General features: G+C 48.6%; 2 protein-coding genes across 10 annotated transcripts in view; one reads left to right on the top strand and one right to left on the bottom strand.

The window, feature by feature from the left end:
• AKAP13 (A-kinase anchoring protein 13) overlaps positions 1-15,695 on the top strand; it is a 208,718-nt gene extending 193,023 nt beyond the window's left edge. For 4 of the 8 annotated variants that reach the window (XM_071441287.1, XM_071441292.1, XM_071441291.1 and 1 more), the window contains 11 exons: positions 1,026-1,207; positions 1,289-1,371; positions 1,695-1,874; positions 2,605-2,769; positions 3,861-3,929; positions 4,823-4,893; positions 5,398-5,442; positions 6,585-6,635; positions 6,918-7,367; positions 9,021-9,333; positions 10,175-15,695. In XM_071441287.1, coding sequence (XP_071297388.1) covers positions 1,026-1,207; positions 1,289-1,371; positions 1,695-1,874; positions 2,605-2,769; positions 3,861-3,929; positions 4,823-4,893; positions 5,398-5,442; positions 6,585-6,635; positions 6,918-7,367; positions 9,021-9,333; positions 10,175-10,224 — 1,659 coding nt within the window. In that variant the 3' untranslated portion in view covers positions 10,225-15,695. The remainder of the gene's footprint in view (positions 1-1,025; positions 1,208-1,288; positions 1,372-1,694; positions 1,875-2,604; positions 2,770-3,860; positions 3,930-4,822; positions 4,894-5,397; positions 5,443-6,584; positions 6,636-6,917; positions 7,368-9,020; positions 9,334-10,174) is intronic. The other 4 variants (XM_071441288.1, XM_071441290.1, XM_071441294.1 and 1 more) reach the window with 2 other exon arrangements.
• KLHL25 (kelch like family member 25) overlaps positions 9,097-25,112 on the bottom strand; it is a 31,606-nt gene continuing 15,590 nt past the window's right edge. Inside the window, exon 3 of one of the 2 annotated variants that reach the window (XM_071441296.1) lies at positions 9,097-9,805. The gene's annotated coding sequence lies outside the window, so the exon portion shown is untranslated. Of the gene's footprint in view, positions 9,806-22,601; positions 24,074-25,112 lie in introns of those variants that run through there. The other variant, XM_071441295.1, reaches the window with a different exon arrangement.

Genomic DNA, 25,112 nt, shown 5'->3' on the forward strand with positions numbered 1-25,112 from the left:
GCAAACTTGGCAAAAATGAACCTCAGCTGAAGGAAATGTCCAAATGCACTGTGAGCTGCAGCAGGGGGCAGTGAGGTGAAATGCCAGGGCAGTAAATTCAACAAAACAGCTTGAAAATAAATGTCAGAGAAATACATTTGTAATTTGCAGGAGCAAAAACATTAGGCTTGAGGGCAGGCCCCCAAAAAGGGCTGGGCACATTGACCTGATAAAGAAAACCTGGTGCCTGATGGAGTCTGCTGGGCTGTACCTTCCAGGCATGGTCTAGACTGGATAAACCTTGTGACCTTTCCACTCTGAGCATTTTGAAAGCTGATAATTTGTTATTCCAGTTCCACCAACCCTCTGCACGGGCTCAGTGCCCTACACAGGGGAAGCTGATTTGCATACAGGCACTGCCAGTGAACCAGATCACCCCAGCTGCAGCATGTGGTACAATGCACAAAGGGGCTGCAGATGACACAGCAGCCTGGGGACACTGTAACCCAGCAGACTGATGACACAGAGACACCTAGCACACGGTGAACATCACCTCACACACAGGTTCTGACACAGCCGACAGCTGTGAGTGTCTGAGAACAGCAGAGGTTTTGTGGGATTTGGAAACAAGGCTTTATCCTGGAGAGAGATGGTGAAGACACTGTGTGTAAGCAGGTTAGCAAGTTGCACCAAGTGTAAGGAGCTGTGATATTAATGACAGGAAGAGTGTGGTCAGTAGAAAATGAGATCAGAGCAAAATATGGTACAGTTTACAAAACCACAAATTCAATTTAAAATTAATTCTTTCTTGAAATGGAGTGAGGTAAAATTGCTTTTCCTACATAACTGTTGGAGGAAAGCAAACCCATCCCTTTTGTTTGACCCCATTTAAATGATTTTGTTTTTTTTAATTAACCAATATGTTCAGAAAATGTTTACAAACCTGAGAGATGTAGCACTATGGTTTATTGAGACCTTTTCAATGCTAGTTTGAATCTGGGAGCAAGCTCTGGTCCCCCTCCTCACCCATTTCTTTCCATCTGAAGGACCAGAAATCCACTGTGATCTCTCTGAAGAAGTTGATTGTACGAGAAGTGGCCCATGAAGAGAAGGGTTTGTTCCTGATCAGCATGGTTGGAAAGGATCCCGAGATGGTGGAAGTCCATGCCAGCTCCAAAGAAGAGCGCAACGGCTGGATACAGATCATTCAGGACACAATGCACACCATGTAAGGCACTCAGCTCTTCTTGTGGGGCAGGGGGTGCACTGGGTGTGTTCCTGTAGTAATTGAGCTGTGTCTCCTGTCCAGGGATAGAGATGAAGATGAAGGAGTCCCTTGTGAGTCTGAGGTTGAAAAGAAGTTGTCCGATGCGAAAGTGAGAGGGCTGAAAGGTAAAATCTGCCTGGAACAGAGCTGGGGAGCCCCTGTAGAAAAGTGTATGGGAGATTTTTGGATTGGGTTTTGTGGTCGAAGTGTGACTTTTTTCAGTCCTGCATCCAGCAAATAACTGCAGTCCTGGTTTGCAGATTGCCTTCCTTGCATTATTTATTTTCCGAGCCTGCTGTGCCAGATTGCCCAGGGCACTGTCGTGCTGCCAAGCCCAGCTTATTTTGTCATGCTCCACTAGATGGGGCCAATATCTCAGGAATAGCTCAGATTTCCTTGCCAAAGCTTTTATTTTGTCTTTATCCCTGTTTTCTGTTCACCCCCACAGAACAACTTCAGCAGAAGGATAAACAGATCCTGCTCTTGCTGGAGGAGAAGACGAAGATCTTCCAGGACATGGCAGACAGTTCTGTGCAGGAGGAGACGTCAGGCTCCAGGCTGCTCTTCAGAGCCAACACAGAAGAGGCTCCAAAAGGAGAGGAAATCATGAAATCAGCAATAAATGAAGGTGAGCCAGTCATGTGACATGTAAATTATAGTAACCAACTATAATTGGTTACTATCAGTGAAGGCATCATTTCTCAAGCACCAGTTTTGCAGGGGACATCTTCTCTTTGTCAGAATAACAAGATAAGGAGAAACTGTTCCTCCTGGTATTGTCTCAGGGACAGATCATGAGGATCAGGAAAGGAAGCAGGTATTGTGGGGGTGTTGAAAGAAGGCAGGAAAGTCAGCACAAAGAAAACCATGCATTGAACCTTCTTTGGGGTCAGGAACAGCATGGGATTTATCCTTGGCTGAAATTTGGACCATCCAGGCTTTTGCTGTTCTTCAGTCTCAGCAAGATGTGAGGGTGGGGCTTGGGTTCCAGCAGGAGCTTGTGGTGCCTGCAAGGGACAAGCAGTTCTGTTGACAAAGGCAAGGGTAGGTGGAAACTCAGGCTACTTTCCAGTATGATCTTTGGAGAGGCTAAAATTATTAAGTGCTGTTGTCAGAGAACATTGAGGTTGCCTGAAGGAAGAGAGGGAGGTGTAAGCTTTTTGCATAGCTCCCAGAGTTGGAGTTAGTGGTCAGACAGAGTGAGTTTTTGCAGGGGCAGTGTGTACTGTTCACATCATTGTCACAGAAACCTAGATTCTTTGTACACCAAATAATTTCTGACCTGAGCTCAGGCGGGGATGAAAATAGCTCAGAAACCTGAGGCGGGCTTTAACAAAAACTTTGCTGCTTTCTATCAGTTGAACTGCTGCAACACCTGGTGAACAGGAGCCTGGGCACTGCCCTTGGACAGCAGGTCAGCAGCACTGCCATGGATCAGGAGGGAGGAGTTGGCCCCATCTCACTCCCTAGAAGGGCAGAAACTTTTGGAGGATTTGACAGTCATCAGATGAACGCCTCCAAGGGTGAGTAGTTCTGTGTGTGCTCATCAGAATTTGTTAATAACACACGTCATCGTATCCTCTTGCTTCAGAAGGACTTCAGCTGGTGGTTTGGGTTTCACAACTCCTCTCCAACAATAGGTGACAGATTAAATCACAGATTAGGAAAAAAAGCTTATGTACAGGTGGATTGATGATAGCTGAGAACCTGTGGCTATACAAGAGTTAAACATCTGAACTCTTCACTCCTCTCTGTGCTCTCTCTAAGTAATACTTGCTATTTTACTTATGTGCCACATGAAAGCATTTGGCTTCTCAATAAATTAGTTTCTTCATGTTATTATTGTAATATCTACAGGTCTGTTCTTTGTTCTTCACTTTTCTTCCCAGCAGGAACCCGATGCTGTTGCATTTACAAATGGATGTGCATATTGCTGAATCAAACACCTTCTCCCCTGTCTCTGCTCTCTGTGCATTTATGTTCCACCTACGTCTGCATGTATTATTCCTCCAATTAAGTCTCTCCCAAAGAAATGCGTGACTACTTATTTCAGCTGCATACTTGGCTGCTTCCCAATGCCCTCTTTCTTTGCTCTAGTCATCAGAAACTTCCCTGTCCTCAAATTCCTTTCTCTGTGGTCTTACTCACACTCCCAATACAACCAGTTTTGCTGTGCTAGTGTCTGTCTCAGCACTGGCATCGTTGGACCTCGTCTGACCTCCTGCATTAAAGGAGCAGTGTTAGCTCCAGACAGTCAGACATGAGAACTATGTAGAGGCTTTCCCAGCTCTCCTGGAGAGCCCCAAAGGCCTTGTCATCATGATGACAAAATACTCACACTGGAGGGGTTTGTTGAGGGCTGTGCCTCTCTCTGTTGCAACCATGAATGGGACAACCTCGGGCTGTTGCCCAAAATCTAAGTTTTCTGTAGAAATACCCTCTGATTCTAATTCAGTAGTTGTAGGGTCTTGGGAGATTTTGGGAAAAGAATGCAGGGCCTATTTGTTCTGCCCAGGAGGTATGAAACCTGGCATTCTCTCCAGTTCTTCTGTTCACAACCTGTGAAACCTCGGGCAAGGCTTATAACCTGACTCCCCTTCGTTCTCCCCTCCAGCAAAGCAGAAGGGAGGAGTTTCCTCCTGCAGAGAGGTGGAAGGTCCCAGGACGTGGCGCAGGAGAGCAGGTCTGTTAGGAGGACTTGAGGGTCAGCCTCTAACAGCAGAGCCAGCCTCGGGGGCGGGGGGAGGAGAGGGCCTTTCCACCAGCTGTGGTGTCCTTCACACTGCTGCAGATTCAGGTTTATGTCAAGTCTTTAAGAGTGGCAGAAGGAAAGTCGCCGCTGCAGGTGTGGGTTTTCCCCATGGGGTGCATCTCAGCTGGCAACAGGAGTACAGTAGTCTTGGCAAGAGCTAGAGGATGGAAGGTCTGTCAGTGACTCCTTTTGAGCAGAAAGGCAGCACAGGGGGAGGGTCAGAGCCCTCGTGTCCCCACAGGTCAGCTCAGTCTTGCTCAGGAGCACTGATATGAGCCATCCAGGGGGAAGTTAGAAAGAGAAGCCCAATGTCCCTTTGAAGATCCAGGTATCTGATAGCTAAGGTTAATGATAAATTGTTAGCATAGAATTACACAGGGTGTTGCACAGCAGTATCTGACCCAGATGTAAATTAACTTGCACAAGAGAGGCATTGAAACTATTCCTGCAATAATATACCCTGATATGATTCTGTTATCATTCTCCATCTGCTCTTATGCTGCCTCATGTCTTCTCAGCAAGTATTCTGTGGTAGTAGACAGCAGTGCAGGGGCTAGACAGAGCACCAGCTAATAGCTGAATTTATCAGCACGTTCTCTGAAACCAAAGTCAACCCTAATCTAAATTCACATCCACTTTTGCTGGTAGTGCTGACGTGTTCTGTATATTTAGGGCTCAAATTCATTTAGTTAAAATGTCAAGAGCTCTGTGTCCGCTTTTGTGGAACACGTGAGTTTCCTGTATTAAATTCCTCAGACTTTAGCAAGTTCATCTCTGCCTTAAAATGTTGAATAACTGATGTCAATGCTGGCTTCTTCCTTTAGGTGGAGCGAAAGATGAAGGCGATGATGCTCAGGACCTCCGGAGAACAGAGTCAGACAGCATTTTAAAGAAGGTATGGCTTGATTTGTGTGTCTGCCACCACTGAGTTCAGATTTCAGGAGTGACAGCTCTAGCCTTAAAAAAAATCTGAAAATTTATTGACAATTAGATACATCCTAATAAGTTAAAAATAAAATAAAAGGTGAAATATGCACGCAAAACGACTGACTTGAAAACCACTGCAAATCAGTTGTACTCCTTAATGGCACAGGTTAGCTACCATCTGTCTGCAGGTCAGCCAAAGCATTTGCTTAATTTTGCATTGTTATTGAAATGCTAAGGTCAGCTACAACCTTGCACCTTTTCTTTCTGGGGATCGATCCATCACATAACTGCAAAATAATACCTAATTAACATTTTATTCTATATGATTCTAAATGGCCTAAAAACATGCATGAATTCTCCCAAAATGGAAGGTGGAGGGGAGTGTTTAATAGATGTGTCATTAGTTCAGCTTCAGAAGACATTTGCTATGATTTTTCATTGTCCTCATATTAAATTTGTGATCTTGTCATAGGGTGGAAATGCTAATTTGATGTTCATGCTGAAAAGGGATAACGAGGTAAGAATTGATTCCATTGCTCAGCTGTTCCCTTCATTTAAGTGGCTAGAGAATTTGTCTCAATAGGTGATAATGTAGAAGAAAACACATTTAATTTGCTGAAGCACATCTAGACTTTTAAATATATTAAGCTGAACCCACTGTGTCATTTATTTGCTTAACCTTGGGTGTTTAGACAGAGAATTCACTGATTGTCATCTGCTTGCCAGCAAGATGATGTGTGCTGATTATAAGCAGCAAGGGTTAATTACCACCAGGATGCACAGGGCTGTATTTATTGTGCATCTGCAGACAGAGAGAGTTTAATTTTATGTTGCAGGTGCAGTGAATTGGGGCAATTAGATTTCTATTCTCCCTTTGATACACATTCATAACTCCCAATTAGCATTAATGACAAAATGAGAAGCAGTTCTCTTAATACTGGCTATCACTCCACTACTGCAAATACTGAAGTGCTCGTTTTTCTTCTTGAAATTAATTGTAGGGTAAGAGAGGTTCAGAGAAATTTTTAGCTAGGCTAAATTTAGGGATAGAGCATAACTCCAAAGTAACTTGCTCTGTATTGATGCATGAGGTGTTTGCATTTCTGTATTTTCAGAAAGCCTCCAAGAACACACCTTCTGCACTTGTGTTGCCTGCTCTAGTGCAGCTTTTCTGCCTGGTGGCAGTGGGTCCTTGTATGGGTCAGCTGGGGGAGAAGGGTACCAATAGTCCACATCTATTTAAAAATTGCTTTTTTTTTTTTTGTCCTGAAATTTTTAAGTGAACTTCTGGGCATCATCTCAATTATTCAGCTTGTTCTTGAGCAAGATGATGTGGAAAATGGTTTGCAGAGACAACCTAGGACTTCCCATGAGCTCTGTGCCAGGAGGTGCCTCTGCAGATGTTCCTTCCCCTGCTGCAATGACAGCTAAAGAAGGGAGGAAGGTGATGCCAGGCACTTCTGGGAGATGTTCAAGGGATCTATTGGTGTACTGTGGGCTGATGCAGTCATTGCAAGGGAAGAGTGAGGAAAAGCAGGGTGCAGAGGGATGGCTGTGCAGCTTGTCAGACCCACTGGTGGGACACAGAGCAGGAGAAGGTGCTGTCCACATACCCAGCACCCAGTGAGATCTAACAGCAACACTTCTGTTTTCTTGCAGCAGGTCCTCCAAACCATTACCAGCCTCCATAAGCTGCTCACTGCTTTGCAGGTAGGCTTAGCCCTTCATCCTGCTCCCAACACACTGCTTTGCCTGAGCTGCTTGTGTCACAGCCCTGCATGGCTGGACACTCCTCGGCCAGCTTGCAGGCTGTGGGAATGAGCTGCTGCCTAAGGGAACCAGTGCTGGCCTGAATTTGGGAAGCTGCTGGGGGAGCTGCTTTGCCAGCACGCTTTGGTAACCGGGCAGCAGTGCTGGGCTGGGATCAGAAGGGCTTCAGAGGTTTTCAGGGATGGGATGGGGTGCTGCAGTGATCTCTGTCCCCTCTGCCAGGTCGTGGTGCTGCAGCAGGACACCTACATCGAGGACCAGAAGCTGGCTCTGAGCGAGAGGGCTCCGAGCCGAGGCTCCTCCCGGCCCACCTCGCTGCTGGAGCAGGAGAAGCAGCGCAGCCTGGAGAAGCAGCGCCAGGAGCTGGCCAACCTGAAGAAGCAGCAGACGCAGCACCAGGAGGAGAGGAGGAGGAGGGAGAAGGAGTGGGAAGTGCGTGAGAAGGAGCTGGCGGAGCACGAGGCCGAGCTGGCGCAGCGCGAGGAGCAGCTGCAGAGGCAGAGGCAGGAGCTGGAGCGGGAGCGGGAGGAGCTGCAGGTGAAGAAGGCGGCCTACCAGCTCGACCTGGAGAGGCTGCGCGCCGCCCAGAAGCAGCTGGAGAGGGAGAAGGTGCAGCTGAAGCAGGACGTGGAGAGATTTGCTCAGATGCGGCAGGAGCCCGACCACAACCAGGTAAAGGTGCCAACAGCCAGGCTCCTTGGGAAGCTGAGCCCTGCAGGGAGCTCCCAACCAGCTCCTGGGTGAACTGTGTCCCCCTCAGAGCTGCCAGACATCTGGGCACTGCTGTTTATAACTGGCTCTTCCCCTTGCATGTGATGTGCAGCGCTGCTGGTTTTGCACCTCTGGAGCTGCTGAGGCACTGCCACTGTTGGTGCTTCATGGTGTATTGGAGGTGCCTGGCCAGTGAGCTCTGCCCACTTCCCTGTCTGTGTTGAGGGATGGCAGAGAGGAGGTGGCAGGCAGTCCCAGGGGGTTCACACTGCCTGATGTTGGCCTTCACCCAGGAGCTGAGCTCTGAGGAGCAGTAAGTCCTTCACAGAAACAGCCTGAGCGTTGTGGGTAACCTGCAGCCTCCAGCTGTCACAAAAACCACTTGTGAAGCTGATAATCGCAGGGCAAGTTCACATGCTGACATCCATCCCCAAAAGTATTCTCAATATCCAGCAAAGAGATGGCATTGCCCCTGTCCTGAACGACCAAGCACCTGCAGTCCAGTTGTGGCTCAGTCAGCAAAGGTTCCCAGCTCTGCTGGAAGAGGCTTCTGGTGTCTGACTGCTCACAAGCACAAAGAAAAACTCACACACAGGTCCTGGTTTGGGCATTTTCAGCAAGCTGAGGTTTATTCCTTTACAACTGTGCAGCAGTCTGGCTGAGGAGAGCCAGCATCACTGGCAAAACATGGACTGAATTTAATCCTTAAGCCTGTTGATCATTTGTTAGTTTGTAAGTCACTAATTCTGACTGTAATTTGCTTAGAGCTGTAGCAGAGTTAGTTTACAAATGTTGGGTTGCAGAATGGGAATGATTTTCGATACCTGAACGGCCTAATTGTGGAGCTGAGCAGTGAGCTCTGAAAAGCTCATCACCAAAGGAGGTCCTGCTCCCTCCCACCTGGCTCCTGATCAAGCCAGAAGTTTTCCAAGCAGCCAGTGAAGCTGTTCCAGCTCCAAGCACTTGCAGACAAGGGCCATGGGTGCTGTGGGAGAAGCTGAGAGGTAAAATGCCTGCAAGGCCTAAGAGATTTAGGAGAAGGAAGCACCTTCTCAAAGCAGGTATCTGACTGACATTGCAGAGCTATTAATAGAGTGTTCAGTCAAGCTTTGTTGGGCTTGTTTTGATCTTCCCTTTGAATGTGCAAGCTCAATTACATCCTGAGACAGCCGTTAGGAAAAAAAAATCAGGAAAAATGCTTTTGCTTTCATCTTTTGCTTGGGAAGGCTTCCTTTGACACATGGGGCTGCTGTGCCGTATGCTGGCGTTCCCTTCCCAGAGAGGCACGCTGCTCCTTGGCCTCCTGCCACCATCTGTGTGTGCAAATGATGCAGGGTGAGTCTTGCTATTGAGATCTTAGAGAATATTTGCCCTTGGCTTGTTGATACATAGCAGAGTGCATGTAGGAGCAAAAGATAGTGGAGTGTTACTCTTACCGTGCCTCATATTTTCATCTTGAACAGAGAGGGCTTTTCTCTCTTTACTTTGCCTGGATGGGAAGGTTGTTTTACCTGGTGAATGGGCTGGATGTTCACCCCTGTGAGTGGTCTGGAACACCCCTTTTCTGTCCATGTTCTCTGCTAGCTTCTTTCATGAGACCCTTTTCCTTCCTAGGTTTCAAACCTACATGAGAAACTTGCCAGAGTCTCCTCCCAGTGCAGCATTCACGAATCCTCCATGCAGAAGAACCCTTCCCTTCCTAAACAAGGGCACTTTGATGCAGAACTGTCTGTCTCCCCCAAAAGGAACAGTCTTTCAAGGACACACAAAGAGAAAAGCACTTTCCATTTGCTTAGCACAACAAACCAGACTAACAAGGCAGCTGAGGAACAGACCCAGATGCCTACTCGCCTCTTCAGTTTAGCCAAACCAAAGGAGAAGAAGGAAAAGAAGAAAAAGGGCAGGGGACATCGCTCCCAGCAGTCTGGTGAGTGTCAGGGGAGCTCACAGGTGTTTTTTCAGGGTTGGTAAGCTGGCTGTTTTCCTGCAGCCAGTGAACTTGTGGAAGCCACAGAATCTGGCTGGAAATGAGGATGGTGACACAGGGATGGGGAAGAGCAACTGTGCTGAGTGGATTTCTCAGCATGAAATGATTTTCCGTGGGTGTTTCTGCCTGTTCTGCAGCCCCTGGGGTTGTCAGAGGGACACACATTCTTCTCATTGTTTCTTCCCTTCCCATCCCATCCTGAGCAGCCTCCATGGGCTGGATTCTCTGCTTCAAGGAGAAAATACCCTGCTTCAGTGTCAGTGCTTTCAGAAGGAGCTGCTGCTGGGATGCTCCTGGCTCTTGCAGCTCCTGAGGCATTGATGTCTGCGTGAGCTCTGTGGCAGTGTGGAAATGATACCCACAAGCCTTCTGCTGGCCTCTCCCCTCAAGCTGGTCTGTTTTGTCTCTTGATCTGAAACAAAAACATACAGGGTTTTTGGCTTTTTTTTTTTTTTTGGCCTGATAGTTTTGCATCCCCTTAGGACTCAGAGCTGCACCTCAAACCTCTGACCCACATGAAATTCTATCACATGCCCTCGGATGACCAGTTTCATTCATGCTAGCTCACTGATGTTTTCCAGCTCCTTGTGCACAGGAAATCTCACCCATTACAAGGTGTAATTTCACGGTAGCTCATCAGGGAACTGAACGTCTTTTAAGGTTCATCTTCTAAGGGGCCTGGTGGATTTGGCAGACAGTGGGGTTTCTGTGCACATGGAGCCCTGCTCTGCCTGCTGTGTCCCTCTGTTCCCATAGTGATTCCCACATGCTGTTTTTACAGATTCTCACTCGTCAGAAGCACCTGCAGAGGGTGAGGAGATCTTCTGCTGAGCATGGACTGTTCCAGTGGTGGCACTGGCACCGTGGACATCTCCCTGCCTGTGACACAGCACGCGGCTGGTGCCTGCACTGGACGAGCATCTGGAGGTTTTAAATAAAAAAAAAAAGTTCTGAAGTCTGCTAAGTGGTGGATAAGGGCCTCTCTCCTGTTGTTTTAGGTGAATTCTCCCTGCAGAGGCTGTGCCTGCACAGCACACAGGACCATCTCCCTGTGCAAACCTGGGGTCAAACGGATTGGGATAGATGTTGTCTGTCTCTTCTTATTGCTAAAGGATGAGATAACATAGCCTTAAGGGGTCTGTGCCTTCAAATTCCCCTTTTCTGGGGAAAAGAACCAAAATCAAGCATTTAGCAAAAGATTAGGACTCTACAAATGGTGCGTACACACTGGCATATATAGATATACTGTATATGTACATATATGTATCTATGTATCCACTGGGATATGCTTACAGTCCCTACAGCCAAGGTCCACCCATGGGGATGGATGATACCTGAGGGCTTTCAGGGAGTGTGTAGATATTAAATATCTTGCCCTTACTGCTCCGACTGTAACACAGTGACCTGCACACCCCTTTTGTGCTCATGGGACAGGGGATGTTTGGTTTCAGAAGGGTACATTACACCAGGAGGCAGTAACAGCATTCAGAAACAGCAACTCAGAGGATAAAAATTAAAATTTAAAATCATTCTGAATGATTTCTGTGGGACAGAGGAATCAAATGTCAAACTGTTTCTAGAGTCGAGCAGAACATTATTGGGTAGATTTGAAATGGCTCAGAAAAGAGAATTTTGGTAGGCTGGTAAGGCAATCCCAGGGAGCCAGAACAGACTGTTCAAATGGAAACAACAGTAAGCAACATTTTCAACACAATCTCTTCAAGCTCCAGCTCACTCCCTCCCATCCCTGAAGTAAAGATTATGTTTTTGCCAGATCTCTCCAGTTGCATTTGACATCCCCGTACAAGGCTAATGACTGAGTGGGGGGGTGGCTAAAAATCTCCTTTTAGGAATCTTTGTTCTGTTCTTTGTGTTTTTCTTAGCCTGCTTTTTGTGCTGCTGTTGGGCTTCTGTTTGTCTGGATTTTCTCACTTGCCCTGCTGGTTTCTGAGGCAGAGTGAGAGCAGCAGTGTCCGAGCAGGTCCGTGAGACAGGGCAGGCTCCAGGGAGATGGCTCCTGGCCCTATGGCTGTGCAATACCAGGCACTGAGGAACCATTTCTGGGTAGAAGAAGGTTCTGATGGACAAAGCCCCTGTGGGACAGGTCTGGGGGCCAGTGTGGTGTGTCCCCATGGCCTCTGGGGGGGAGTGTCTGTGCAGAACAGGAAGGTCCAAGGGCAGCTCTTGCTGTGCCAGCTGTGGGGTGTCTGTAGAGTTGGGGAATACAGGCATGTGTTCAGTGGGGGAGGAGAAATGCAACAAGACATATTTTTCTCAAAAATCACCTTTCTTCCAAACCCTGTCAGGAGAATTACCCAAGTGGATTTGTAAATGGTTACCAGCTTCAGGATAGGTCAAGGTTTTGCTCAAGAGTTTGAAGCTGTCAGGTACATTTCCTTTCCTACCAGTTGTTTTTTTCTTTGAAATAACAAATAATTTCTCTTCCTGTACTATTGTTTGATTTCAGTTTGCTCTCAGGCTTGTCATGAGCTGGTGACCCGCAGCAATTTTCAGAGTTAGTGCTGATGAGTATCAGCAGCATTGATGGTGAGATGGATGCTTGGGCTGGGCTGTCTTGGTGCAGGAACCCTGCTTGCTTTGGAAGCTCTCTACACTATTAAAACTCAAAAGAAAAAGAGGAAAAAAAATAGAAAGGAAAAAGGGTTGAGATTTATTTTTATTTTGTTTTTTTTTTTTAACTATTATTTGGTGCTTGTTCTTAATTGCAAGCAGGGCTTGCAAAAATATTTATCTTTCATTTTATCTGAAAGAGTTTTTTTAAAAAAGTTTACTTGGTTTTTATTTTTTTATTTCTTTTTACTTTTGCTTTTGTTTGGGGAATAGTTTGAGGTTTTTTTTCTCTTTCCCCCCCTTTATTTTTTTTTGTTTGTTTATTTGTTTTGTTTTCTTACCAAAAGATTGGTAACCAAATGTTCTCATCTCCCTGTTTCCTACAAACCATGGGGTTGGGCAGTGCTGCTTGGCACTCATTCCATGCCCAAAGTCACACAATTTTCAGCTGAGAGCTTTCTTCAAGGCAGAGCATCTTCAGGCCAAAAAAAGTCTGGAAAAAGACAACAATGACTTCAGGCAAGGCTTCTCCTGTCAGTCAGTTTCCATGTTTAAACATTTTGGTTAGGTTTTCTCATTCCCTTTGGAGGCAAAGTAAAAAGCAAAGCATGGAGTGCCTTGCAGTGATGTGAGGCTCTAGTTGCTCTCCAGGACCCAAGGGGTGCTGAAGGAGGCATGTGCTGGTGGTGTGGTGTTACCTTTTTCATAAGAAAACCACCAACTTCAGAAAGTGACTCTGCCCTCTTGTTCATACATCTGCAAACACGGATGGCCCAAGCTGAAATTTCTGGAAACCAAAGCAGTGCATGGCTCATGTGCTGTTGTGTGAGCAGAGATCAGGGCACTGGTTCCTCTGAGTCCCCTCAGTCTGGAACAGCCTTTGCCACTATGAACTTTTCAGTTTATCCCTCTGTCTTTTCCCCAGCCCCAGCACATGCTATCAGCACAGCACAGCTGTGTCCCTTGGCTCTGGGAAGGGCACCAAAAGGCAGATGAGGGAGCCAGGGCAGCGGGGTTGAGTCTGCCTGGCTTCGCCATCTCTCCTGACCTGTGCAAATCAAAAAGAGCATTCAGTGCCTCAAGTGCAAATGCTATTGTCTAAGTGATCTCCCAAGGTCCCTGTGGTTCCTTGACAGAAACCACAGGTGTGAGTGAGAAATACACTGACCAGAAATCCTGTGTACCAAGCTGTTTGTGTCTTAAATGCTGGTGGACAGCCCTTTGTCCCTGGAGGATGTCTGTTACTCTATGATTCACTTTTTTGGAATGAAGCCTCTCCTCCCACACTGCTTCCTCCTTCTTTCACCTTTAGGAAGGTAAGGGCTTGTTTTTATCTCTTTAGCCTTTTATTTTTCCCATCTCAGGTTTTCTTTGGAAAGCCTTGGCATAGGTTCCCAGAGTCAGACTCCTGCTCTGATCCCTGAAGGTTGTCTAGCATTGTCTGCTAGAGTATTGCCCCAGCTTGGCGGCACCAAAACCTTTCCTCTTCCTGGTCTTAAAATTGCATTTGCTCCAGTTCCATGCCTGGCATCCATCCTGCAGCTGTTGAAAGCATGTTATTTCTTCACCCAGCCTGCTGCCAGTCCCTAGATCCCATTTGGAGCACCCAAACCACCCTGTTTTGCATGGGGTTCCTGGGACTCAGAGTAGGTTCAAAAACACCTCTTTGAAGCCCGTGTTGTTGGAGGAGAAGAGGATCCTGTGAGGGCTCTTGGAGCTGTTTGTGCTGGTGTTTCTTGGAGGGCAGAAATCAGAATTGGTTTTTTTGGGCTTTTCTTGGCCTGGTCTTTGCCACTGCCCAACAGGAAGGGTTTCAGGGTCCAGGGAGAGTGAGAGTGTGGGCTCAGACAGGGACAGGAGTGGCCAGTATTAGCTGGGGGTGCCAGAATACCCAGCAGCAGAGAGCAGCTGTAGCAAAGGGTGGGAGACTCGATGGGGCTGTGTGGGCTTGGCCTTAGATTCTTTTAAATTAAGTGATCATCTCAACATGTAACTTGATGTCAGTTTGATGCCATAAAGCACTTTAAATGGAACTGGTCTTGCCCCTTTTAATTATGGTTATTTGGAGACAATCAGTTTTGCCATTGCTTCCCTCTCTGTATCCCCAGCAAAATCAGAGCTTCAAGTAGGCATGTTCCTGGTTTGGTTTGGCTTTTCCCCCAGAGGGGAGGAAGGACCAAGCTTTTTGAATTACTTTTAGACCAAAGTGGGTGTGAATCTGTCTAATCTAGAGTCCCACTGCAGATAGGTTAAGTGGCAGGACAAGAGAACTGGCTTCTGTTGGCTCAGGTACATCCCCCAGGAGAGCTTCACCATCAGCTTCCTCAGGGCAGGTAGGGAAGCAGCCCCCAGTGGTTTTCCCTCCATGTCCTTTTCCTTGGAGAAACTCAGAGTGAAGGAGATGTGAGGGGATGCACCCAAACAAGTGAGACCCTTTCCATGCACCAAGGTGTTTACTGTCCAGCACCAGGTGTTTACTGGGACAGGAGCTGTCATCCCCACTGAGGGTGGGCTCATCCCTCTGGAGGTGTGGCAGCACAGTAATGCCATCAGCTCGTGTGGATTTGCATCCAGAGAGTCCAATCACCTCTGCACCTTCCTTGAGTCACTAGGAGACATCCCAGCTGTTGCTGAAACACCCAGCTCCAGTCCTTCCACATGCCACCTAGTCAGAAGAGGTTCTTCAGGTGCCAAATCCCAAGGAAGCTGTCTAGGTTATCTGTGGCATGGAGCAAGGGAGTGCTGGGCAGGGGACACAGGAGAGTATCTGCTAAAATCCCACAAAACATTCCTTGTTAACCAGAACTCTGGAAATTATTGTGCCTGCTGGCCAGGTCTGGAAATTTATCATGATTTAGGGCACCCCTTTAAATAAAAAACCTCCCCTGCTGCTCATAACTCTTGCCTCATTTGTCAGAAGGGGCAGCAATCCACAATTCTTCATTGGTGATACAGCTAATTTTTAAATATAGGCGAGCTGAACTGGCTGCATCTCCTACATGTCATGGGAAGTGTAACACCAGCTCCATTCCCACCTGCATTTCCAGGGCTCTGTGCCCTTTCCTTCCACATGCATTTCACTGACACTGATGCTTTGCCCAAATATAGTTCAGCTTCTGTTGCTAGGGGGGAGGGGGGAACAGGATAACACTCACTGCTTTGCATACAGCTATGAGCTTTGTATGGATGTAAGCTGTCTATAGGTATCCATCCTTTCCATGCTGTAAAGTAATGCTACTATTTTCTTTATCAATATTAAACACTGCCTCAAGAAAAAAATGAAATAAAAATCCGGTTCAGTTCGCCTATGGTTAAAGTTTAGCCTGGTGTTTATTTTGTACTAATATGGAATGCACTTGAGTAATTTCCAGAACCTTGAGGTGTATTGTAATAACCTGATATACCTCTGGTTTTGGTTTGTTTCTTATTAAAAAAAAAAAAAAAGAAAAAAGAAAAAAAAAAGCTTTGCCTTTTCATGTTGAACCCATAAAGAAAAGTGGGGAAAAAAAAAGGATTTTTAAAGAAGAAGGTAAAACTTAATTGCTGTATGTTAATTTGTAATTATGTAAAAAGTGAGCAAAAAGTTGACTGTAAAATTCTTCAGTTTTCCTGTAACTTGCCAGAATCCACAGGGTTTTGTAACAAGCTTTTATTTATCTTCCTTTTTAGTTATCAGTATCAACCTCTTGTAAAGTTATTCTTCCTCTAAATAAATTCGATTTTAAGTCTGAGTTTTCTTCCTGATTTATTCCCACACCTCTGGTATTTTTGCCGATGACTTTTTTGCACCAAGGCTGAATGAAGAGCCTTAACCTCAACCTGTAATCCAATGTTTGCATTGCCTTTATCCTCCCCATTCCAGTTTGAACCCACTGGACTCTTTAACTTATTTTCCTCCCCTTACAAGATTTGCTTGTAAAAGAAAGGAAGGACAGATGGCCCTGTGATATTCCTTGGGTTTTCCTCCCCTCCACACACGGGGCTTTTCATCCTTGTACAAGAAGGGGAAGTGACACAGAGTTCCTGTAAGCTCCTAACACAGCTCACTGTCTTTAATAAATCCTAGACAGAGAAGGGTTTGGTTCTTTTGGCTTAGAGAACCAGAGATGCTGCATCTCATCACAGGACAGGGCCCAGGATGCTGTGTGGTTTAGGTGTTCCCACATCTGCAAGAAGAGATCCATCAGAAATGCTGTACCCAGCATCCAGGTCTCCCCTGGAGAGGTGTTGTAAGGAAGAAAAGTCTTCCTTGTGAGGGTGGTGAGGCACTGGAACAGGTTGCCCAGAGAAGCTGTGGATGCCCCATCCCTGGAAGTGTTCAAGGCCAGGTCAGACATGGCTTGGAGCAATCTGGTCTAGTGGAAAATTCCTTGCCTGTGGCAGGGGTGGTGGAAAAAGGATCTTTAAGTTCCCTTCCAACCCAAACTATTCTGTGATTCCATGATAAGGCACATGGTGTTCCCAGTGCCTGCAGGCATTGGTCCAGGCAGGAGAGGGTGCCAGAAGTACAGAGCCATGATGATGAGGAGTCATGGAGGACCTCAGTGCTGGGGTTTGCCCACAACCATTTCTGCTGGATCATAGAAGTGATTACTCCTGGCCCTGTCCTGCCAGTCCTGCACAGGAGGGACTCCAGCATCCTCTCCCCAGGCAGGAGAAGCAGGAGACCTGCACCCTTCACCCCCATGTATTGATTTTGAGGCAGAGGAATTGCTTCATTTTCATTTGTTTCTCCACTTGTCTTCAGAGGTACTATTGGGAAGGAGAAAAGACTGCTTGAGGAGAGTCAGAAATGTATTTATAGAATCAGATAACCTGAGTTGGAAGGGACCCACAGAAAGCATGGAGTCCAGCTCCTGACCAGGCACAAGACAGCCCCAAATATCAAACATTGATCAGAGCTCTAGCTGTCAGCTGCCTGGGGTGTTGTGCTGTTCCTCAGCAGGCACCAGCCCCCGTTAGGCAGCAGTGCACTCCCTGCCTGGTATTTTCCCCTCCTCTCAGCTGTGCTGCACATGCTGTTCTGAAAGCCTGGGTCAGGTCAGTGTACCTGAACCCACACCCTGTCACGCAGCACTTGCTCCAAGACAGGCAACCCCTGGGTGTGAGACAGGAGATGAAAGAGTTCGTTTATCTCCAGCCCTGGCTTTATTTGCATTCCCAGGCGTCCCAGCTCACCTATTTGCTGAAGTTGAATAAAAGCCTTCGTCCAAACTGTCGGCTCCTGGATGTGGCTTTTAAAAAGCACGTTTTCCTGTGGCCCCTCTTGGCTCTGCAGCCTGGATGTCTGGCAAAAGCACCCCTTGGGGCACCCCCCAGCCTTTGCATTGCTGCAGTAAAACAGCAGCTGCTGCAGCTGCTGGGAATGGGAGATGCTGCTCTGATGGAACGGGCATTGGTCACGGGAGATGGAACAGCACGTTTACTGATCACAAACCACATGGAGAAGATCAAATCCTTTCTGAACCAATCTTCCAGGGAAAGACTGGGTTGCAGAGCTAACCAGGCACCCTGGTCCTGCACAGTGCACTCCAACCCCCCTGTTTCCACTGGCCAGGGAGAAGTCTGGGCAGGCAATACAAATTGCCTTTGGCAGAGGAGGAAGCAAAGGGCCCTGCTGCTCCAGGACACCTTCATATATTAATGTCACTGTCCTTAACCAGCTTTCCACATTTTCATATGCTCAAAATTTCCATTCTCCGAGCCATTACAGCTAAGACAATGAAATGGATATTCTCTCCAGACCACAGGGATCAATCAATTTAGATGGTCCCAAGAAAGAGTGATGGGTTTCTGAGCATCCCAGCTTTCTTGCCCAGCCTTTCCTTGGCAGCCAAAGTTAGAGCAAAATATCTCTGTGGCTTTGTTGGATGGGGTTGGATTTTCACTGGCACATTGACCTAAAAGGGATCATACAGGATCCTTAGAATGGGATGAGCCTCTAAAAGGAGCATTGACAGGCACAGGAGAGGCTCTTTGGAAATATGGTTTAATGATACCCTAAGCATTTGCATTATCTGCATTTCCCCTTCCCTGCCCTTGCTGGGTTCAGCCCTGGCACTGCCTTCAGGGAGAGAAACTGGAGGTCTGGGAGGACACAGGTGCAAGCTGGGCTGGGGCTTGCAGACAGGCCACTCATTCATGGAGGGTTTATTAACAGAAGGAAAGGCAAAACCCTAATTAGGGCAGTGAGTGAGTGAGATGCCTTGTGATCAGATACAAGGTGAATGGCAAAGTAATGACTTACCTTTGCCATTGAAGGCACCTGGGGCTTGTTAATTTGCTACAGGAATGTTAAATATAGTAAATGTCTTGATTTTTACGAGGTTGAATCATGTAGAAATTAAGTAGAAAATAATATTTGACACTAGCAACTGATATGAGCACCCCCAGCTCTCTCAGGGATGGGCAGACAGTGGGTATCTTTTGTGTCTCCCCTAAAGCTGCCTTTACACCTCTTGAATTTCCCCCAAACCAGGCTTTGCTCTCCTGCCTCTGTTCCAAGGATGCCCAAGGGTTCCCAAGGGATACTCAAGGGTTCCCAAGGATGCCCAAGGGTGCAGGTTCAGGATGGCTCCCCCAGCCCCACTCTCCCTGCACTCTGGAGCTCCTCTGTATGCCAGTACAGAGGGCACTTGTTTCCAGTCCCTTTGTGGTCCATCCCTTGCACAGATGCAGCTCAGCTGACAATTCCCAATCCCCCCTGCCCTCTCACCACAGCCTGGCGTCTCTCCCTCCGGCGTCTCCAGATGCTCTTTCTTTCCCCTCTCCTTTCACCAAAGGGCTGCTTCTCACCAGCCACATCTTCCCAGTGAGCCTAATTAGACAGGAGCCTAATTAGAGCCGAGCAGGAGGGGTGAGTCATTAGCAGAACCCTGTGGGAAGGCCAGGAGCAGCCGTGATCCCGGCGGGGCGGCAGCGTGGGCAGAGGGGCCGGAGGCAGCGGGAGCTCTGCCGGGTGCTGGGAAGCTGCCATGGGGAAGCAGCTCCTGTTTGTGTGTGCGTGTGTAATTCCTCCAGACGTGACCCAGAAATGGAGGGAAGGCTGTTTACCCTCCTCCCTGCACCTGCCAGGGAGCTGGGCTGGCCCCAGTGCTGCTGGGCTGGCCCCAGGGCGAGGGGATGGCCGTGCATCCCACCCAGCCAGGGACGGTAGAAAGCAAAAGAGCTTTTCCCGGTGGCCCTTAGGCTTTTTTCTCCTTGTTTGGTTTCTACTCATCCCTTTTAACAATCAGCTATGCCCCATGATGGAGTGCAGCCAGAATCCTGGGGACTGGCTGCCTGCTGGGGCTGGAGGGAGAAGGAGCCTTGCTGCAGTGGAAAAGAAGAGTGATGGCAGCAGAAAAAGGCAGAATTAAAATGTTTGCTTGGGATAAACCCACGGGACTGGGGACAGGTATGATGCCAGGAGTGAGAGACAGGGAGACAGGTCTTTCTGTCTGTCATTAAATCACATTCTGGCTGCAAGTGCTTCTTCACAATCCTGGCCTGGTCAGGCACCGTGCTCCCCAGCCTCTGCTGGGAAAGGAGAGCTTCCCAGGACAGACCGAACTGAAAACACACAAATTACTTGATTCCTGAGCTCTGTAGTCCTCAGAGACTGTCAGGAAGAATGAAAGGACAGGTTGAGTAGCCAGGATCACTCTTCTTGAACCCTTCCCCCAAATTCATTTGGCGGGGGACACACAAACACAGAGGGGCTCCTGTGTGTGAGCCGCAGCCCTCAGGGGTGCAGACTGTGCTGGGGAGTGGGAAGTGAGATGTCCAGGCACTGACAGCATGAAAGCCAGGCTTTTTCCACCTAATTGGATCTGTTATTCAGCTGAGAAACACTGAATGGATTGGGTGGGCTCCGAGCTCGCAATTCCAGTGAGGAAGTCGGGACGCTGTGGCAAAGTAGGTCACAGTGCTGCAGACCAGGGTGATGGCTCTGCACAACAGCCCAGGGTGTTGAATAAGGAGGTGGTGAAATGGAAAGAAAAGGGAGACTGTGAGGAAGGAAGAATAAATGAGCTCAGCCTTGGCTATTGATTCCCACCGGGAGTGCCTGCTCTGGCTCCCACCCTGGGGCCCCCAGCACTGCTGCCTGGGCCTGGAGGGCACAGGGATCCTGCTCTGCAGTGCAGCAACAGGGACTGGGCCCTCTTTAAACTCCCTGCTGGTTGTGGGGAGCTGCAGGCAAGGGTTTCTCCTGCTCTTGCAAAGCTTAACTCAAACACTGCTTACAGAGCAGCATTTCCATGCAAGGCATTTTGTGAGCCTGGACCATCTTCAGAGATTAAAACCTGTTTGATTTACCCCAAGGGAAAGGGTGCAGGGGAAACAAGAAAACAATTCCACGTGGGATATACTGCAAGGAGAATGTGCAATGCTGGGGCACTGATCAATGTGCAGGAGATGACAAGCCACGGACACGAGGAGTGAGTGCTCTGTATGGACGTGGATGAATTTGAAAACTTGCTGGATAGCTGGAAAAAGTGCTCTTCTTCTCCAATTATGTGTTTAAATACCAGAGTCAGCCTCTGGATGGATGTGGGGCTCCCTCAGACACCAGAGCTATTAAATCACCAGCTACTCTGCTTTTAATTGACTCTCATGACAAAGGGAGTGGGCTCAGATGATAATTCCCTGCAGGGCTTCATTGCAAAGCAGTATTATTTCAAGGGCAGCTGGGGTCAGGCTGGGAAAATGCATATTTAAAACCCAGTAAGGCCCTATGAGTTTCATTTAAAGAAGACACAGGACTATCAGCCTTTTGCATCCAGGGACATCCAGCATGCTCAGGCCCTGGGGAAGGAGCTGTCATCATGCCAGCTGCCTGCCTGCCTCCACCTCCAAGCATCTCCCTGCCCTCTCCTCCCAGGTGTTTTTTGGAGTGAGAAGCACCCTGTTACTGAGCTGGGAGCTCAGGTGGAGAGAGCTCATGGGCAGGCTCCAGCCAGGGTGGGAGGAAAGGAGCTGCATCCTGCCCCAGTTCTCCCATAGGATTGGGCCCTGCAAAACAAAGGAGGTGTGGGATGAGCCCCCCTGCTCCTGCAGGGATCTCCATGCTGGGCTCCTGGCACTCCGTGGGGAAGATGTCTGAGCTCCTGACACCCCACAGCGAGGGCTGGCTACAGAGTGTGGGTTTGTGTCCCGGGAGCCTGGGAACACACAACTCCAGCACCACCACCAGACAGGACTCCTTCCCAAGTGCTCACTTCCAGACAAAGCTGAGCCTGACCTGCTGAGATGGCAGAAAAAGCTCTTTTAAAAAGGAAAACAAATCACATTTACATTTCTACCCCTGCACCTCCCATTTAAATGCCAGCCCGGCTCTGGCTGTAGCTTTTTTCTGTTACATCCACTTCTATCTCCTGCTCCCCTCTTATTCTGTTGCTGCTAACCAAGAAACCTTTGTATTTCTCATTACTTCTAATTCCATAGCAACAGGTCGCTGCTGTCACAGCAGCTGCTGATTGCTTTTGAATTGTCTCTCAGGCAAGCTCCAGAATAAATACAAAAGAGCAGGACTCTGCATGGCTCATATCAAAGCAAGCCTATTGCAAAGCCTCCCCAGCTGCTATTTAAAGTCCCAGAGTCGCATATGAAACCTGAATCAACAAAACTATAGGGGATTTCATTCACCTCCCCTCCTCCTCTTTTCCCCCTCTCCTGCTCATCAAACAGTAATTTCTACCCTGAATTGGTTTCCCAAAGGGGTCTTTAATGAGCTTTTTCTATGGAGCCTTACATTCATATGTACCCAGCTCACGTCAGCTAATGCTGCTGCCCACCCAGCTCCTGCAGGCAAGGGGACAGGATCCCTGTCTCCTTTGCAGCCCAGAAATTCAGGCTCCAAATCCCTTTGAGACCCTGTATAACACTCATAGGAAGTTTTGCTTCCCAAGCCAAACACCCCTGCTACAAGAGGAGAAGGCAAATACAAGTTTGCCTGGTGCCAATTCGCTGCTCTGAGCAATGCTCCCACAATCCCAGCCCTGAGCACAGCTGGAGCTGATGGTCTTGTAGGGAGGGAAAACCCTCCCAAGTGTTCCCAGAGCAGGGCTGGATCTCCCTGTGCCTGTGTGTGCTCCTCTGGGATGGAGAGAGATGCACATGGAAGAGGAGCGTGGAAAGGAGCTCCAGCTGGAAAGCGCATCTCTCCTGTCAAAAGGCCCCTTTCTTGGGAGCTGCAGCAGCCAAGAGAAGGCAAATAAGGAAAACAGAAGCATGAATTCTTCTTGTCTTCCTTAGAAATTACTGGCTTTCCCTGCAGGAGTACGGCTGTGTCTGTGCTGGGCCCCTCAACCTATTTGGCAGGTGTTATTAGCACTGCAGACTTGCAAGTTCTCCTGAAACCATGGCATGGACGAGCTGAGTGAGAGCAGCTGTAGAACAGAGAGCCACATGATGTCCTCAGGACATGAGGAGCCCTGGATTTAATTCCCAGATCTACCATTAACCTTGGACAAGACACTTGACATTGTGCCTCAGTTTCCCAAGCACTGAAGCAATAATAATTACAGACGGGCTGGTTGCTTTGGAGGCTGTTTGTGAACCACCCCACGGTGTGCCAACCCTGTTATTAGTCCTCGGCCCTGTTATTAGACCTAAATCCAACTTCTGAATGAAGACTCCTGTGAAAAACACACAAACAGTTTCCCAGATCATCATTTTTATTAAAGTTCACAAGCAGCTGAAGGGAAAAAAAAAAACCAACAAAACAGAAGCCCAGAAGATGTAAATAAACGTCATCCAGCTCATGGCAGGCTGGCGGCGTGGAACGTGTGTTCTTCCCGGCAGCGACAGCACCCGCTGCTCCCAAAAGACCTCTGCTGTTTGAAGCTGTGTCAAGGCTTTTCATGGCATTGCATCATTCAGCTGGCCAGGCTACAGCCCAGCCTCATCCAGGGGAGAGAGGCAAGCCTGGAGAAGCTGGAGATCCATTGTGCAGGGAAGCAGGATGCTGGGGCGGTGCAGGACCAGTCCTCGGCAGTGGCCGGTCAGGAGCTGCATCCCTGTACTGACAGCCTGAAATCCACGTGCCTTCCTCCACAGCAAAATGAGGAATGGCTCGGGCTGACAGCTCTTGGATGCATAATCCCAAACACAGTTGGCAGCCAGCGTGCGTGGATAACCTGGGGCAGCCTCAGCCCAAGTGCTGGCAGGCAGCACGCCGTCAGAAACGCTCACATCTCTCCAAGGGTGCAGCAGGAAGGAGGGGGATCCCTCCCCAGCCCACCCTGCAATGCCATCCTAATCCTCTCCCTCCTTGCTGGAGCCAAGGTGCCCCTTCCCAAGGCACAAGCATTCCCCACTGCACCCCTTTTTCTGCTCCTTTGCAGTGAGAGCCTCACCCACGCGCAGGGAAGCTCAGCAGACCGGCTCTGAGCACGCAGTGGGCTTTATCTGGGGAATATCTCAGCAGTGGTGCTGCTGCCTTGGCACACTAACAGAGCCCTGTGCTCTTCCCAGCAGCTGTGTGTGGGGAGCTACCCGGCCTCTGACCAAATCACAGCAGTGAGGAAAGGTGTGTGGGGGGGAATTTAAAAGGCCCAAAGTACAAACCAAAAGGCATCTGCCCTGTTTTGTCACAGTACGTGGTACTGCTGGCAGCCATCCCAAACTCCTGTGTTTTAATATTTCAATAGCCACTGCCTCTATGAAATGGCCAGAGGAGGGGGAGAGCCAGGTGCTCTCACCTTGTTCCCTTTAACAAACACTTCCAAGTCACCCACGCAGCAAGCACTGCCAATGGCAAGTTCACTGCCTTAGAGAAAAACATATTAATATCTCTTAACCCCCCCCAACTGAGTAACAAAAAGGGCTACCCAGCCATGTTTGCTGAGGGATGCAGCCTCCATCTCCCCAGCCCTATTTGTCCATGGGAGCCCACAAGCCATCCCTGTGCTCTGGCTTTGATGTGATGCAGGCCAGTGAGCAGTGGTGGGGCTGGGTGGCCCTTGGTGACCCCCTGGTGTGATGCAGGCAGGAGCTGTGCCTCCCATCCTGGTGCCAGGAAGGGATGTGGGAGCTGCCTCGGAGTCCCGTGCGGGAGGACAGGAGGCTCTCGGTCACTGTGCTGGCTCCAGCCGCAAGAGAGGGGACATGGATGTGACTCTGGCATCTGGGGAAGGAAAGAGAAAGCTCATTAGCAGGTGTGGTGCTCAGCTCAGCCCACACTGGGGTCACCCCGACTCCCTGAGGTGGAAAGCAGCTGGTTTCTGTAGGAGTTGGGGTGTCCTCTGCTTGTGCAGGACAGGAGAGGGGGCTGCAGCTGGGGAGGGCTCAGAGCCAGGTACCAAACTTCAGTGGACATGATAAGGGAATGAAAAATTGAGGGAAAAGTTTTCGCTCTTTTTTTTTTTAGGGCAAGGAGGAAGGCCCAAAAACTGGGACAGACAAAACAAAAAGACCCTTTTTCTCTTTTTCCACAGGTTCCTCCAAAAACATCCGTATCACTGACATTTCCAAGGGGTTGATTAATACAGTCTGGGGCCAAGCTCAGACTGCACATGTTTCCATCTGCCCAGGGTTAGGAAAAGCCTGATTTTCATCGACTTTCCTCCCCAGGCCAGCCACTCCCTTCCAACACTGCTTGATAAACTGGCTTCAGAGACAACCAGCCACTTGGAAAGAGCAGCAGCGGCAGAAAAACTGCAATCCCTGTTTATCCGGCCTCCCTATTATACACATGCAAATGGGTTTCCCTAGGAGCCACCGGGAGAAACCAGCTGTGACTCTGTTCCAGGAATTCCAGCAGGTCCCAAGCAACCACCCACCCCAGCAGCATGCAGGTGAGCAGCAGCCTCTAGGAGCCAGCGGATATCCTGAGGTTTTTTTGGGCTGTTCTTTGCAGGTACACAGGGCTTGGCATGGGAAGGTGCCTTTCTGTGAGCAGGGCTCTGGATGGAGCTGGGAATGATGCAAGCTGCATGTGTGAAGGGAGCCACACCAGGCAGCTGTAAGCTGTGTAAAGCTTGCAAAAAAGGCTTGTTATCTAAGCTGTAATATAATAACCAGGAAAAACCATGGAACTGACCCAATTCCTAGTGTGAGTGTGGTATTGGAATACAGCTCAGGGCCTGGCACACAGCCTAAATCTTTGCAGGAGCTCTGGGGCCAAAGTTCAGATTTCAGGTGCCAGAACAGCCTCAAAACCCTTC

This window comes from Agelaius tricolor, unplaced genomic scaffold (genome assembly GCF_023055355.1).
Source record: "Agelaius tricolor isolate 1412-34295 unplaced genomic scaffold, bAgeTri1.0.p SCAF_16, whole genome shotgun sequence".
Classification (NCBI taxonomy): domain Eukaryota; kingdom Metazoa; phylum Chordata; class Aves; order Passeriformes; family Icteridae; genus Agelaius; species Agelaius tricolor.